Source organism: Chionomys nivalis, chromosome 5, assembly GCF_950005125.1.
Source record: "Chionomys nivalis chromosome 5, mChiNiv1.1, whole genome shotgun sequence".
Lineage (NCBI taxonomy): Eukaryota > Metazoa > Chordata > Mammalia > Rodentia > Cricetidae > Chionomys > Chionomys nivalis.
Window position 1 is genome coordinate 14,882,339 of NC_080090.1, and position 15,695 is coordinate 14,898,033.

Here is a 15,695-nt window from a genome sequence, read left to right on the forward strand (position 1 = left end):
TGTCCTGCAGCTGTCAGCCCTCACAGGTCTTTTGAGAAACAAGTGCACGTGGAGGGAGGAAACGGTCTTAGTTACTTGTTTATTGCTATAATGTCACCATGACTAAGGTGACTTAAGAGGAGAAAATTTATTGGAAGCACAGTTTCAGAGGTTAGAGTCCATGACCTCACGGTGGGGAATGTGGCAGACAGAGACAGCACTGGTGCATGTGCAGGGAGGGAGGGAGAGCGCTAACTGGGAATGGCATGGTTTCCGACACCTCAAAGCTCACCCCCAGTGACACATCTCCTAATTCTGCCCAAACAGCTCCATCAACTGGGGACCAACTTTTCCAGTATATGAGCCTTTGGGACCATTCTCATTTAAACCACCCACAGATGTGTTCGTGTAGTCTGTGCAGTATAAGGCAAGCAGGAAGTGCACAGCAAAGTGGTCTGTCAGATTATGGCAATGTAAATTTTCTTAGTTATAAAAACGTTGCTTCCCTCTTAGGTCTTAGAGATAAGTTCAGGCCTCCTGTCTGCTCTTCTGGGGGCAGGCGTGGGGGTGGAATAGGAAGCTCCTGTGAGCTGTCTACAAAGGTTTGTGTCTTGAGTTGCTTGGCACTTTACTAGTGCCCATCCCAGCACAAAAGACCCCTGCCCCACCTAGAGTCCCAGTCTGGAGTCAGCGTGCCAGGAGGAAGCTGAGGCTGGGTCTGTCACTGTGTCTGAGCTTCAGGTCCCAGAGTGAGGGCTGGTCCTACCCAGGAGGCCACAGTCAGTGGTACCTGGGCAGTCCTATTGGCCTGTGTGTATCCCTCTAATGGAAGCCCCACTCTGACCTCCCTTGTCTTCTAGATGATGCCTTCATCAACCCTCACCTGGCCAAGATCTTTGAGCGGGTTCGGCAGAGTGCCGACTTCATGCCATTGAAGCAGATGACGGTGAGGTTTGCAGGAGGGGTGTGGGGCGGGGAAGTAGAACTCGACCCTGGGGATCTAAGGACCAAGCTGGGTGTATATCAGGGTACCCTAGATAACCAGGCTGTGCTCCTGTCTTCCATGGCCTCTTTCCAGAAAACCCTCAACAATGACCTGGGCCCCCAGTGGAGGGACAAGCTGGAGTACTTTGAGGAGCGGCCCTTTGCGGCTGCCTCCATAGGGCAGGTGCACCTGGCCCGCATGAAGGGTGGCCGTGAGGTGGCCATGAAGATCCAGGTAGATGGCTCTGTGTGGCGTGTGCCTGTCCTCACAGGATTTCAGAGGGTGGGGCTTTTCCCATGTCTCCTGAGACACTGTTTCTCTGTCCTTCGCACCTGGGGCTAGGCAAAGTTTGCTAGGTGAAGAGTCAGGGGATGAAGCTTTTCCCAGAAGTCTTGGTGCAGGATGAACTTTAGGGCCTGTGCTGGAACCAGTGGCTTTTTCTGGGGGCAGAATAAGGAGAAATGGAGAGCAGGGTGGAGCTAGGTTGGGTCATGGCAACCTTGTTTTAGTTTTGGCTCTTTCATTCAAGGATCTGGCCACAAATGGCCGGGAAGCTAATGGGCAGGGACAGCATGCACTACTGCCTCCCCACGTGCCTCCCTTCCCTCTTTTCAGTACCCTGGTGTGGCTCAGAGCATTAACAGTGACGTCAACAACCTCATGGCTGTGCTGAACATGAGTAACATGCTTCCAGAAGGTCAGGCTGGACTGCAGGCATGAGGTGGGGGGTTGGGCTCTGGAAATGCCAGGGGACAGTCCTACAGAGTCCCCTGTTCTATGTCATACCCTTTCCTGCACAGGCCTGTTCCCTGAGCACCTGATTGATGTACTGAGGCGGGAGCTTGCCCTTGAGTGTGACTACCAGCGGGAAGCTGCCTATGCCAAGAAGTTCAGGTATGGCTATTTTGGGGCCCCCAGAAGGCTGGGGGGCACTGGTGTGGGCAGGCTCCTCTGTATTTAAGGATGGGTGGTCTTGGAGCCAGGTTGTGGCCACATCCTCCCCACTTACAGTAGGTTTCCCGAGAGGGCTCTCCACTTGGGGGCTGTGGAGGTCCAGACTGGCTGTGAACTCCCCCTCTACACAGGGAGCTGCTGAAGGACCACCCCTTCTTCTACGTGCCTGAGATTGTGGATGAGCTATGCAGTCCCCATGTGCTGACCACCGAGCTAATAACAGGCTTCCCCTTGGACCAGGCAGAAGGGCTGAGCCAGGAAGTCCGGAATGAGGTACGCTCAAGCTGAGCTGTTGTGCTGAGAACCTAATGGTGTGAACAGAGACCCTAAGCCCTTCCTGGGGAGGCTGGACAAGGGGGTGATGACTGCATCCTTAGGGTGGGATTCAGGAGACAAAGACTTGTGGGTCACTAGACAGTCTGTGCTGCCTGACCCAGGTTCCTACCCTGTCCCCAGATCTGCTACAACATTTTGGTGCTGTGTCTGAGGGAGCTGTTTGAGTTCCATGTCATGCAGACTGACCCCAACTGGTCCAATTTCTTTTATGACCCTCAGCAGCACAAGGTAAGCTCCAGCTGAGCCTCACATGAGGTCTCGGGAGACCTGACCTGCAGGGCTCCTCTTCTCTCTGCCCTGTGCTCACAAGAGTAGGACAGAACAGTGTTGTATCTCCATCTGCAGGTGGCTCTCCTGGACTTTGGGGCAACTCGGGAATATGACCGATCCTTCACTGACCTCTACATTCAGGTAAGACTGGGAATGGGGCCTTGGCCCGTGCACTGCAGAGACTAAGAGTCATTGCTGTGGACTGAAAGTGCGGACCCCAGGCCAAGGGTTGGCAGGCACATGAGAGGGTTGTGGTAGGGCAGAAGCCTCTCTGTTCTACCCAGGTCATCCGGGCTGCAGCTGACCAGGACAGGGAGGCAGTGCTGAAGAAATCCATAGAGATGAAATTCCTCACTGGCTATGAGGTCAAGGTGAGCAAACCACTCAGACTCATTGGGAGGTCAGGCCCAGCTCCCTGTGGACATGGCTGTCTTTCCTCGGTACCTAAGCACCAGCTGCTCTTGGAGGCCTCCTTATGTCCAGCATTCTGAAAACTCAGCACTCTCTAGGAAGTATGTAGGCTCGAGCAGAACTGTTTGGCTTAAGGTATACCACTTCGTGTCACCTGCCCACCCTGGCTGCTAAGAGGCAGGGGATGGCTTGCCTGAGTGGGCAGAGTACCTCGGCCTTTAGAGCCTCCTCACCCAGCAACCACCAGGGAGCTGAGCCTCTCTGACCTGGGTTCATACCCTCTGGTAGGAGTGCACCATCAAGGTGGGAGTACATTCCAAGCTGACCTCCCGCTTCCTGTGTGCAGCCTTGATTGGTCCCCACCTGGGTGCCCCGTCCCTTCAGTGCCCTGCTGGTTACAGTTACTTCTCATGCATCCTGCGCCTGGCAGGTGACTACTGCTGTGGCTAGGAACCCTGCCTACTCTGTGGGATCTGTAGTTAACTTTGTAAAGACGGAAATGAATACCGAGGAGTGCCGGCTCTGCACTCCCCTTGTCTCACGTGGAGGCTAGTGAGTCTTGTGTCTGCCTGCTTCTTGAGGTTTGGCGTACCTATTGCCATTGTTTGATTAAAACCAAAACCATTCTGTCACCACTTCTCTGATGTCCTTCAGCCTGAAAACTTGGTTCTAAGATCGGAAACTATGATAGGACCTGGGGCTGGGGCGTCTGACCTAATCACCTCTGCCCTTCCTCCTGATGTAGGCCATGGAGGATGCCCACCTGGATGCTATCCTCATCCTGGGGGAAGCCTTTGCTTCAGAAGAGCCCTTTGACTTCGGCACGCAGAGCACCACCGAGAAGATCCATAACCTGATCCCCATCATGCTGAAGCACCGCCTCATCCCTCCACCGGAGGAGACCTACTCTCTACACCGCAAGATGGGTGGTTCTTTCCTCATCTGTTCCAAGCTGAAGGCCCGCTTCCCCTGCAAGGCTATGTTTGAAGAAGCCTACAGTAACTACTTCAGGATGAAGTCTGGACTGCAGTAGGCTAGCCATGGGCCAGGCTAAGTAGGGGCCGTGCCTCTTTCAGGTTCAGTCAAGCAGAGGGAGGATGTTGAGCAGGAGCCACAGCCTCCACATGTAGGAAGTGAGCAGAGACCTCACTCTTACTTCTGTACTGTCTAGCCAAAATGGCAGGCTTCTTCTGCTGTCTGCTGTCTCCTCCCTGCTGTGATGTCTACGAGGAACACAGAGCAGAGCAAGACTAAAGCCGGCCTAGCTACCTTTGGGGTCTAGTTGGCCATGTAGAATGCTTTGTGTGTTTCTGGGTGAGCTTGTGTCCTTGCCCTTTGCCACCCCAGCCTGTGGCCTGGAGCTAGCTCAGGACAGTAGGGCAGCCACCCTAGCTGGGTCTCAGCATGGACAACAGATCCTTTTCAAGAGCAAAGCAGGGCTGTCATTGGAGGAGCAGTAGGCTCCAGCATGTTCCAGGAGAGGTAGGTAGTAGCCAGCACCGGGGATCAACACAGGCTCTGTTTGTATGTCTTGTAATCACACATTCACACCCTTTTGTTCAATAAAGAAGTATGTTGGGGACGACTATTTCCTATGTGTTCTGGGAATCCTGGGAATGAGGTGGCCCCATTGGGTGGTGGGCTTTACCTATAAAGGTCTGTGATCCAGAACATCTGTTGCTCTTGGTAAGGACAGGATGTGGCAGTATGTTGCCATTAAGAATTTCTTTGCATTCATGTCTCTGACCTCAGGGCTTCATTGGCACTGGGGGTTGAGCCCAACGCCTTACAGACGTGAAATGAATGGTCTGCCACTGAGTTGGACCCTCAGCCCTTTTACTTTTGAGACAGGATCTCAATAAATTCAGGCAGGCCTTGAATTTGTAATCCTCTTGCTTAGCCTCCCAAGTAATTAGGACTACAAGTTTGAGCCACCAAGTATTTTAGAGAAAACAAACTTCTGGGTTTAGTGACTATAGAACAGCAGGCACTAAGAAGTGGGACTAGGACTTGGGACAGAACAGTGTGCCCTTAAACTTCATGCTAAGTCTGTCCTGACTAGGGACTTGACTATCACCCCTGCAACAAACGGCCCACTGTGCCTTTTAAGAAACTTTCCTGGAGGGGCTGGAGAGATGGCTCAGAGGTTAAGAGCATTGCCTGTTCTTCCAGAGGTCCTGAGTTCAATTCCTAGCATCCACATGGTGGCTCACAACCATCTGTAATGAGGTCTGGTGCCCTCTTCTGGCCTGTAGGCATACACACAGACAGAATATTGTATACATAATAAATAAATAAGTAAAAAAAAAAATAAAATAAGAAAAAATAAAAAAAAAAAGAAACTTTCCTGGAACGTGGTGTTCTCGTCCATGTGGCACAGACCCTTTCTCTGTAAGGCTGGCCAAGTCCTGGTCTCTGCAGATGCTGCCTTTGAGGCCCCCAGTGACTTGTGCATCTGCAAGAGTCCCAATGTCTATGAGAGGTCTGAGTGACTTCAGTTGCAGTTTTGGCATTCTTGGTAAGATTTCACCCAGCCTTACCTGTGTGCAAGTTTCATCATTCTAATGCACCAGAACATGGATCCAGTGCTTCTAAGCGGCTGCTTACCACAGGTGCAATCAAGTTGCTTCCAGCTCTATATTACAGACAACCTTGAACCTTGAGCAATGACTGAGACATTCTTATTATAGGAAAAGAGCTGAACACTTGCAGGCATTCTTAAAAAGTCCTGGATTAAACCAAGGGATGAACTGACCTGTGTCCTCTGGGTATATAAAGAAGAGGCCCGGAGGAGGGACCAGCAAGCCAGGAAGTCCTCATACTCTTTACATAGAGAAAAAAAAAAAAAGACAAAATACTCAATCCTAACAGTTTCTTATTTTATTGCAGTACATCAAAGTCTGGTTAATTAGGTGACACCAACATAAAATATTGGTGAGAAATTCTTTGTTACATTTTTGACTATCCCACCTTAAATCTGTGCAAAAGAATCCACGTCATAGTCGGTAGCAGACACTCTCTCAGGAAGTTCCCTAAGACATCAAAGGATGAAACCAAACCAAATGAGTAATAAGAGGCCAAAGCAGTGCCTTCCCTTCCACACACACACTGGTCAGCATCATAGTCTAAACAAAAATGATTACACCCAGGCCATGCAAAACTGTACAATAATATTACAGTGAGAAAATCCTAAAAAATTTAAAATAAATGATATACTATCAAATAAAAAGGCAGGTCATTTTGCTTTCAATGGCATAGAGGCTGACTGGTGGCAGTCTCCTAAAACTGTAGTAGGCCCTGTGTAAGCTGTCCCTAGGACAGGAGGATGTGATGCGCCTGGCAGCAGACACACTGACTGCAGCAGGGCTCCAGAGAGGGCACTCTGAACTTGCAAACACTAAAGGAATGAGCCACTGAGGATGAAGTGAGACAGTAGGACTGGAAAGGGCCGGTGGTTTGGACAAAGTATGCCCCGCAGCACTCGTGTGTGGCGGTGGCAGGGGCAGGGTGGGGAAGGGGTGTCAGCTCGGTCTCTTGAGCTGGCAGAATTCAATTTGTGGTCACTGCCAAGGCTGCTTGTGGGCTGTTGCGTCTGGGAGAGACATCTGTCCCTCTGCTCTGGCTTTTCTTTAATGATACCTGAGGTTCCACACAAGTTGGCTAGCTTTCTTAGAAATAGATGTGATTATTAGGTAACAACATGACAGGAGTTTAACATGAAAGAGAAGAGGCTAAAGGAAGGGCTGGTGGGAATGATAGGAATTTCAGACACTCCCTTTAAGCTTGGCTACAGGAAATCACTGGAAAGCCAAAGAGGCCATGTGTAGTTATCCCCCTCAGTCTCAAAGCTGTGCTCACTGGGAAAGAACGCAAATGGCTAAGCACAGGGAGTGTGCACACAAATACATTAAGTGAAGCCTGCTTCAGCAATCATTGTCAGGAAGGCTTGTTTTTGGCAACAAAACAAAACAAAAATGTAATACATTTGTATACCCACCTAAAACCCACACTTAACAAATTAGCCAGAATTCAAGGGCCAATAAATAGCAAACAGGCTGGACATAGCACCAAGTACTAACCCATAGACACTATGCCAGAAATGGCTTTGGTGCCATTTTTTTCCACTTAGAGATCAATTCCTGCTGCTGTACACTTTCAAATACCTTGCACAGGGTAGGGAGAGTGATCTCAAGCAGGGCCACAGGCCTTTGCTCTGGTCTGTTGTCCACTGCTCTGAGGGAGTTTTGTTTCTGGCTCCTGGAAACCTGTCCATCATCGTTCCTCCTCCACAGCTTCTGATGGAACACTCTTCACATAAGGCTGGGGTAAGTCCAGTAAGACAGCGGTTATTAGGAGAACCCCACCCCGTTCTGGGTCAGGACTGCAGTGGGAAATCCCCAGTCCACAGGGTACCATGGGGTAGAGCTTGGGTGGGACTCAAAAAGGGCCCTTTTACAAACAAGCACCTATAGGCAACAAAAGTCCACAACTGGTTGTCAAAGCTACAAAGGCTCAGGGTGGAGACCTGTCAGTATTCTGCCTGGGAAGGAGAGGGAAGGGCGTGGGCAGAGGGGAGGGGAGCCAGTTCTATCAAGGCAAACTGCCAAGTTCAGGCAGATACAACAATAATAAGGCTCTGACCAAACTCAAGATCTGATCCTTATTTTTGGATGCGCACAAATATACTTTTCCGAAAGCAAAATGATTCAGATTAGAACAAAGCAAGGCCCATCCAAAACAAAATGTACTCATGTCTGAGTCAGTGGAGAATCTAGACGTCAAAACTGTTATTTAAACAGACCCTATCAGAAGTGCTTCCATCACCATCCCTGACCACCTCCCCGCCGAAACTGTAACCTCCTCCATAAGGCAGCACACCTCAGGAATCTGTGCCAAGTGTCAGCATGACGGACAGGTTAATAATAATCCGGAAATTATTTTAGGTGTGTTTAAAGTGGGGAGAAATAGTGACTTTTTCAACCCAAAAGAGGTGAAAACAAAGAGTGGCAGGGCCTCTTTATTTGCATGGGATATTATAGTTTCATCTTTTCTTTGTGGTCTTAGCTGGTGAAACATGTGGGCAGAGATGAGTTCTGGTCTCCATCTTGCCTCCTTAGACAAGTACAGCAGCAGACATCCAGAGTGGAAGCTGGCCGACATCCATGGCAGCCAGCACACCTTGGACCCATGCACAGACCCCACTGTCCCCTCTGGTGGGAAGGCATATTTGGTCAAAGCTGTTCAAGCCCGTGCTTCTGAGGTTTCACATGACTTAGTAGGGAGAAAGGAGCCCTTTCCCCAGGAGTATTTAGGGGAAGTTTACAACTACCTTTAACCAATCAGGCTCCCCATTGGGAAGCTGTGCCCAGTCCAGACAGACTCACTGCAATCTAGGGAGGGACAGGATTTAGCCAGGACAAAATAGGCTACACAAACCATTCGATGATCCTCAGAAGCCATGACTGCGCTCTTTATGATGGGAAGGGTCAAAAGATGACAGAAATGTCTTTCACATTCATCCGTGCGATATATCAAAATATAGTAAGGGGACATGTTCAAATCCATCACCAAAGAAGGAAATGCCCCGGGAGGCAGACGAGCATGTCTCTGGACCACCATAGTGTCCAGATCACACCCTATCATGGCACTAATCTAAACATTCCTTAGATTTCCACAGGACCGCAGCCTGCCCACAGCGCGAGGACAGACACCACGGGGGCTGGGTGAGGGGACCTGACTTCTGCTCTCTTTACAAATGTCACTTGAGGCCTTTCTACCCTGTATATGACTTAGCTGGGAAACAGACAAGAAACAACACATTTTTTTTTAAATTAAATGATCTTTCTTATATATGCATCCATCTTTCATCAAACACAAGATGCTTCTTTGACTATATACATTCAGTATTTAACTTCTACATTTATGTATTTATTTAAACTCTGTATTGTAGTAAAATATGCATTGTTTTAAGTCGTGAGGATTTATTTCCTGGCAACAGTCGGGCTGACGCTCATGGAGGCTGCTGGGCGCTACGTGAGGACTACGGTGAGAACACAACCTGTCTACTCTTAGCGCTGCGTCTGTGCAGTCTGTCTACAAAGCTACCTGGAGGGGGAGGGTAAAGCGGGCCTGGCTGCGGAGGAATCCTTATTGCAGCAGTGCGGAAGGCGACGCTGCTGCCAGGCACGTTGTCGGGGTGCAGAGTCCCTTGCCTGTGGCCACCACGGTCCTGGGCTCACGGATCCCAGCTCCCGCGGTCTGTGCTCTCCAGGGAGAGGCTCTTGGTCTTTCGGGGTGAAACAGGGCTTGGGGGACTGCTCAGGTTGGAGCTGTTGGAAGCTGTGGAATGCCTTGGCGAATCAGAGTCCTGTAAAACAAGGCCCTAGTGAGAAACTTGAATGACAACAGGAAGGATACTCGCTGCCCAAGGCCCCCTCTAGTACCCACGCTCCCACCTATGGGCTTCTCTCTTGTCAGCAGACAGACCCTCTGTGAGATGACCAGAGGACATACAAACACATAACAAGCACGGGGGCCTTTCACTAAAAAGCATTCAGAAGCTTAGAGCTTCTGGGAAGCCGTGGTTTGCACCCACGTGACAGTCCTTGCTGACCCTTCAGAGGCACATGCAAAGGTGGTAGGATCATCCTGGACAAAGCACTGGCCTTACGCATGCAGCCGCCATCCACGGCCCATTTACCTCTCCATCATAGTCCCTCGCGGGGGCGTCACTTCCTTGGTCCATACCTCCCGACGATAAAGAGCCCTCTGAGGGAGAAGGCATTGGCTGTCGCTTCGTGTTGTAGCTTCCTCCAGAGAATTCCCTCTTTAGTGCACTGCCATTCTGGGCTGATGACCCTATAAGACACCACTTGAGAAAAGCTATGTACTTGGAAGAGGCCACACTTATATAGAAGAGAATAGGCTGCCAAGATGACAAGGCATCCCCCCAATAGGGCAGTAAGTCCAGTGCTGAAGGTTGTTTCTGTTGCCCTCTGGCTGTAGGACTGCTGCTGTTTGGACAGTAGACTCAGGTCATGTGGAGCCCACAAAATCTTTCCAGGGCCACCTGCCACTAGCTGCCTTAGGTGTCTCCATGGGGCTCTCTCAGTATACCATGCTACAGACATATTGGGCCTTCTTCTAACAGAAGGGGCATCTCTGCCTAGTTGGAACTCACAGCACCAGCCAAGCATCCCCAAACACTGCCTTTCAGAAACGCTCACAGGAAACAAAGGAAACAGGCACACTCCTACTTCACAGCCCAGGAGCAACAAACAGGTCATGGAGTCTCTTTGAGAGTGTACCCAAATGCTTTGATCTTAGAGATGGAACACACAGCAGGGCAACCAGAAGCACTGACAGCAAGAAAAGAGCAGACAGGAACCTCTGCAAACTTGAGGAATATTGTTAAGAGCCCATTCAAATGTTCTCTATGGTCCTCACCAGTTTTTAGTTTTTGCTTAAGAAAACTTAGTATTTTTACCAAGTGTCAGTAATAGTCAAGGAGACTGTAAGTTACAGACAGTTACAATATTTTGCTGATTTTATAAATGCCTTTTACATTAAGAATCTGACAAAAATGCCACTTGATGACTGCATGCCTAGCTATCACTACCAACCGTGTGGTCATAGGGTTCGGAAAGGCACTGAGTGGAAGCCCACCTGCTAGACTGTCCTCCATACCCCACAGACCTTCCTCCCTGGGGCTAAGACCCTCACACGGCCCCCTTCCAGAGACTACCGTGCTGCTTGTAAACGGGGTTCTAGAAGTACAGCACCTAGTTCCTTGCTGGATCCATTTGACCCAAATTCTTGACTTAGGTATCCTCGTGGCCCTGATGACTCCCACTCCCACAGCACATGTCGCTCCCCTCCAGTCACCAAAGTAGTCACTGGCCCTGCCCAGTTCTTACTTGGAGGGAAATTCTTCCGGAAGTACACTCTTTACTCTGACATAGGTCTTTGGTCTTCTGGAATACATTCCCAATGGAAGGAAGGCAGTCATTTTTATTTGACTTCCCTAATGCCTAGTTGAGTGTTCAGTTGCTGTCACTGTTGGTAACTTCTCACTTTGAATAGCAAATCCAAACCAGAAACCTTCCACACCTCTTTTTTTTTTTTTTTTGAGACAGGGTTTCTCTGTAGCTTTGGTGTCTGTCCTGGAACTAGTTCTTGCAGACCAGGCTGGCCTCGAACTCCCAGAGATCCGCCTGCCTCTGCCTCCCGAGTGCTGGGATTAACGGCGTGCGCCACCACCGCCCGGCTCACACCTCTTTTCTTTGTGTCTTAACTAGGTTGTTTTGCCTTCCTCGGTCTCCATTTCTCTCCGCTATGTATGAGGGAAAAGACCTTGCCTTATGGTTTCTCTGAGAATTCACTGCATGAAGAATGGCATGAAAGCCAGAAGGGTGAGAAAGGCCTTCCTGCGTCCCTGTTCCCAGTCTCCTCCTCCCACCATCATTTATCAACAACAGAGAACTCAAATCTGCCCCAGGGATATACACAGATAAATCTACTTAAATTTATTTTTAATTGTGTATATGTGTCTTTGGGGGTATGTACATATGAGTTCAGTAGCCCAAGGAGGCTAGAGGCTTTACATGCCCTGGAGCTGGATTTATATGTGGTTGTGAGCTATCTGATGTGGGTTCTAGGGATTGAACTTGGGTTCTCTGTAACAGTAGTATGTGCTCATAACTACTGAGTCATCTCTCAACACAATACTTTTATAAACATTGGGACTTTATATAAAAAGAATAGTTACATTCAATACTCAATCTATAAAGGGGGGTTTGGGCTGATGTAGTTTGATAGTCAAGGGGCCTGGGAATGAGTGGAATGCATGATATTGGCTGACTGAGATCACACTGTGGGACACAGCCTTTGCTAAAGTGCACTAGACTAATTCTAGGGTGCAGCAGGTGGTAGGCCCGGAATCTCCTGGAGTGAGGGCATCCCTCTTAGAGGGCGAAGAGATCCCCCACGAGCCTGTCATAACAGAGACACAGTGGAAACCACATTTAAGACTGGATAAATATCCCATAGCCACGATGGTTCTGGATCTGGGAGGATCCAGAAACTGACAATGTATCTCCTCCATTTCTCATCTTTCCTAGTTGGCTATCCTTCCAGGATGGTTGGATGACACATGACGCCAGGAGGAGACATACAAAACAGCAGATGTCTGTTGGAATTCCTGCGAAGTCTTTGTTCATATCTCTGCAAATGTCTTCAACTGGGGATCTGACAAAGGCATAGCTTGATGAAGACTAAGGGCCTTGGCAGAAGAGTGAAACCACTTTTAGGCATGCGCCAACACCGAACCTCAGCTACTCTAAGATCTCTATCATCCTAGTCCCATCATTACCCACAATCCTAATTAACAAATCCAAAGTCCCTGAAAGAAAAGTGGGTTTTTGTTTAAGTTCCATGCAAATTCATGTAATGGCAAAGGCTCACTGGAAGGGACTGGAGCCAATGCTGGGCTTCACAAAGGCTACATTTATCATAAATATGTAGTGTGAATGGTTTGGCCAGAATTTTTATTGCATAAATTAATATTACTGTTTGCAATTCTGGAGAATGAACTTGGTTCTACTTGTTTGGAGCGAGGGTAATAGGCACGCACAGCAGGAAGGCTGGTTAGTCTACTGTAGCTCTCAGTCTGCTGACCCAGAGCTACAGCTTCAGGCCACCAGCAGTCATCTGGCTTCCACACATGCAAAGGTTAGCACAGGGCCTGCCATTTTCCCAACTGGCTGGATTTTGCATTGTGACTGGCATTGCATACTGGCTCAGGATGATTTTAAGGGATGACAGCAAGTTACAATGCTCAACTGCTGCAAACGCACTGACGACTCCTGAAAATGCTCTTTCATCTGAGGACACTTCCCCAGGCAGCACCTCTCTGTGTAGTCAGACATGTAGCCCCTCCCATGAAGAGACAGCAGGCATGTTCTGGGCGCAGTGATGAGCAGCACGTACACTTTGGTGGTCCCTGTGACTATGTCACACAGTGATATCACAGCTGTTTCCAGGAAACTGTCTCCAAGACACAGAAACGAGATCTAGAGACACATTTTCTAGAACACACTTTGTCCTTTGGTGATGTGTGATTACCTATCATTTCTGTTTCTGCCTCTGTCCCTCAGTTCACTTGTTCTGGGGAAGTCAGTGCAAACACACTTGACACCATACAGCAAGGCCCACCCTCATGAGAATGGACCCTTCAACCAAGTTAGTGCAGAGGTACAATTTCCTACAACCACAGGATTGAGCTTGAGCTAGATTCTCCAGCCACAGGAGAGGGGCTCTGAGTTGATTGCAGCCATATGAAGGAGTCTAAACCATTCTGACTCGCAGAAACCATGCTGAGAAAATAAGCTAATGTGTACAGTGGTGTCTGTCTCATCTTCCTGTCTCCCTACTCCCTCCCTCTTCTCTTCCTCACCTCCCCCAACCTTTCCTGTTGGAGTCTCCTTATGTGGCCCAGATCGGATTCTTGCTAGTCTCTTGCTTCAGCCCTGTGCTGCTGACTATTTGGTGCTTCTGAGTTGTGGGGTCGTTTGCTATGCTGTAAGTAATAGTGAATACAGCACCACTGAACCTAATGATGCCCGGATACAGGACAGGTTCAGAAACCAATGTTTACCGATTAAACAACAAACATATCCGGACAATCCAAGTATACAGAGCAACAACAAGTACATTTTCTGACTGATAGACTTTTGCATAGGAAAGTGGATTCAATATAATTAGCTTCTCTCAGCCATCAGTGGTTTGGGAGTGAAGAAAGGCTTTGTTGGGGTCCCAGATGTCAGCATACAGATGGTGTCTGCTGGATGTTCAAGGCTGATGCCATAGTCCGTACATAACCCCATCACAGAATGACCAAAGCCCATAACCAACTCTAGGAGTCTGTACATATTCTTATACACTTAGGCATGCTACTCTGAGCATCAATGTACACTTCCACTCAGGTAGACAAGGGTCTTCATCAACTCTAGCTGGAAATTGTTCCTGGGCAAGCAGCTCATCTGTCCCAAGGGACACATTTTCTTTGTGGTCTACCTCCTCAGCTCCACTTTTACCTCCCGGCTGTGATCACTTGGCAAAAGTTCCTTCCCATCTGACCACTTACGTGCAGACAGGCCACTGCTGGCACTCATGGAGCGGCCTGGTTCAGGGCGGGACTTGGTGATGGAGGGAATACTGACAGAGCCACTGAATACTGTCCGGCTTTCCTGAGGACGTGGGTTCTAGAACACAAGAGAGGCACAGTCTTCAGTGGGGAAGACACAGTCTTGTGCAGACATTCTGCCTTTCTCTCTGATTCTCAAGACACAAGGTGATCTTGAACAGGGTGAAACAGGTAGGGAACACAGTGACCCAATCTTTCTCACCTAGGACTTTGAAGCCCTGACATGAAAGGAATCTCACCCCACCAAGGAGTACTCACCAATAAGTAGTTTTTTTGGTTGTGAAAATGTTATATGGTTAGCTAAGAGCAGAGTGCAGAATTACATGGACATTTGCAGATAATGGAAACATCTTTTGACTACAGATGAGATTATTTACTTACGAAACCCAAATAAGCCCATTTAGAGAGGAGTCAATTAAAATTATATTCTTGATAAAAGTGTCTTGTTGACACCATGTGTCATTTGTATGACCATGCGCCAGTTGTTCAGAATCTTTCTAGTTCTGTCCATGAAACCGCAAGCTGTTAATGGAGTAACGTCTGTGCCAGGGGCAGCAGTGGAAACTGTCCTGCTCAGAGCTTCAGGCTAGAAGGAAGGGTGAAGGGGCGCAGGGGCACATCAGAGTCCAGAGTGTAGACACTTGATATACGTTCTAAATCTCAGAGTAGGCAAACCACATGGCCATGTTACCAACTTCTTTCTTCACTTACAAAGTTTTCTCCTTGTGTGGGTATGGTCCCAAATTCTTGCAAATGTTTTCTGAGGTAAAGGGTCTATAGCTGGTCTCAGTCTCTCTCTCTCCTTTTCTCTCTCCCTCTTTCTCTCACTGTGTTGCTTCTCCTCTGGTTGTTCATGAGGTAAAGATAGAAGCAGCTTGGGGACTGGTGAGCTGAGGCCAGGAGAAACAAAGCACAACCTGACTACACTATAGAGCCCTCAGTGTGTTCAGTACTGAGGCTAACATGTGCCTCATGGATTTCTGGGAATCACAGTGGTCACATCTGCAGGAGTCAGGCACTTGCCCTGTTCCACTATGTGGCTCTACTGCCCTGACCTAATAATGACACACATGGCCCACTTGTGAGCACCAGTGTCAATAACCTCCTCTTTAATTATATAAAAATTCTTCTGGAAGGGATGGGCATGGATCTTACATGCATTAGGCAAGATGCTGGGAATATACACAGAAACAGCTACTTTAAAAAGTAGTCCAAATGTCAAAGCCTGTGAACTTTCCTGAAGAACGTATTTGTTAAGAAAAGCAGGTCTGACAGGGCTAGCACGTGCTTCTTCCCTGACCTTTATGTAGTGCCAAGCTTCTTATTTCAGAATCTGGGAACCTCTGTCTCCTTTAAAAAATTGTGTGTGTGTACACGTAGGTACATGCATGCTAATACATATGTAGAGGTCAGGGGACAACACTGTGGAGCTGTTTCTCTCTGTCCACCACGTGGGTCCTGGGACTGAACTCAGTCGGCAGGCTTGGCAGCAGGCTCCCTCAGTCACCGAGTCATTTCACTCCCACTTTCTCGTTTCTACACTCAGCAAATCTCATG

At 48.7% G+C, this 15,695-nt stretch overlaps 2 protein-coding genes across 19 annotated transcripts in view; one reads left to right on the forward strand and one right to left on the reverse strand.

The window, feature by feature from the left end:
• Nucleotides 1-4,511, forward strand: part of Coq8a (coenzyme Q8A) — a 28,094-nt gene extending 23,583 nt beyond the window's left edge. The window contains exons 7-15 of the mRNA XM_057770691.1: nucleotides 840-925; nucleotides 1,058-1,198; nucleotides 1,580-1,661; nucleotides 1,765-1,858; nucleotides 2,050-2,191; nucleotides 2,375-2,482; nucleotides 2,600-2,665; nucleotides 2,809-2,895; nucleotides 3,681-4,511. Coding sequence (XP_057626674.1) covers nucleotides 840-925; nucleotides 1,058-1,198; nucleotides 1,580-1,661; nucleotides 1,765-1,858; nucleotides 2,050-2,191; nucleotides 2,375-2,482; nucleotides 2,600-2,665; nucleotides 2,809-2,895; nucleotides 3,681-3,968 — 1,094 coding nt within the window. The 3' untranslated portion in view covers nucleotides 3,969-4,511. The remainder of the gene's footprint in view (nucleotides 1-839; nucleotides 926-1,057; nucleotides 1,199-1,579; nucleotides 1,662-1,764; nucleotides 1,859-2,049; nucleotides 2,192-2,374; nucleotides 2,483-2,599; nucleotides 2,666-2,808; nucleotides 2,896-3,680) is intronic.
• A 1,282-nt stretch (nucleotides 4,512-5,793) lies between these two features.
• Cdc42bpa (CDC42 binding protein kinase alpha) overlaps nucleotides 5,794-15,695 on the reverse strand; it is a 257,942-nt gene continuing 248,040 nt past the window's right edge. For 17 of the 18 annotated variants that reach the window (XM_057769503.1, XM_057769501.1, XM_057769494.1 and 14 more), the window contains 3 exons: nucleotides 14,079-14,196; nucleotides 9,636-9,793; nucleotides 5,794-9,302 (listed from right to left, as the gene is read on the reverse strand). In XM_057769503.1, the coding sequence (XP_057625486.1) occupies nucleotides 9,171-9,302; nucleotides 9,636-9,793; nucleotides 14,079-14,196 (408 nt within the window). In that variant the 3' untranslated portion in view covers nucleotides 5,794-9,170. Of the gene's footprint in view, nucleotides 9,303-9,635; nucleotides 9,794-14,078; nucleotides 14,197-15,695 lie in introns of those variants that run through there. The other variant, XM_057769502.1, reaches the window with a different exon arrangement.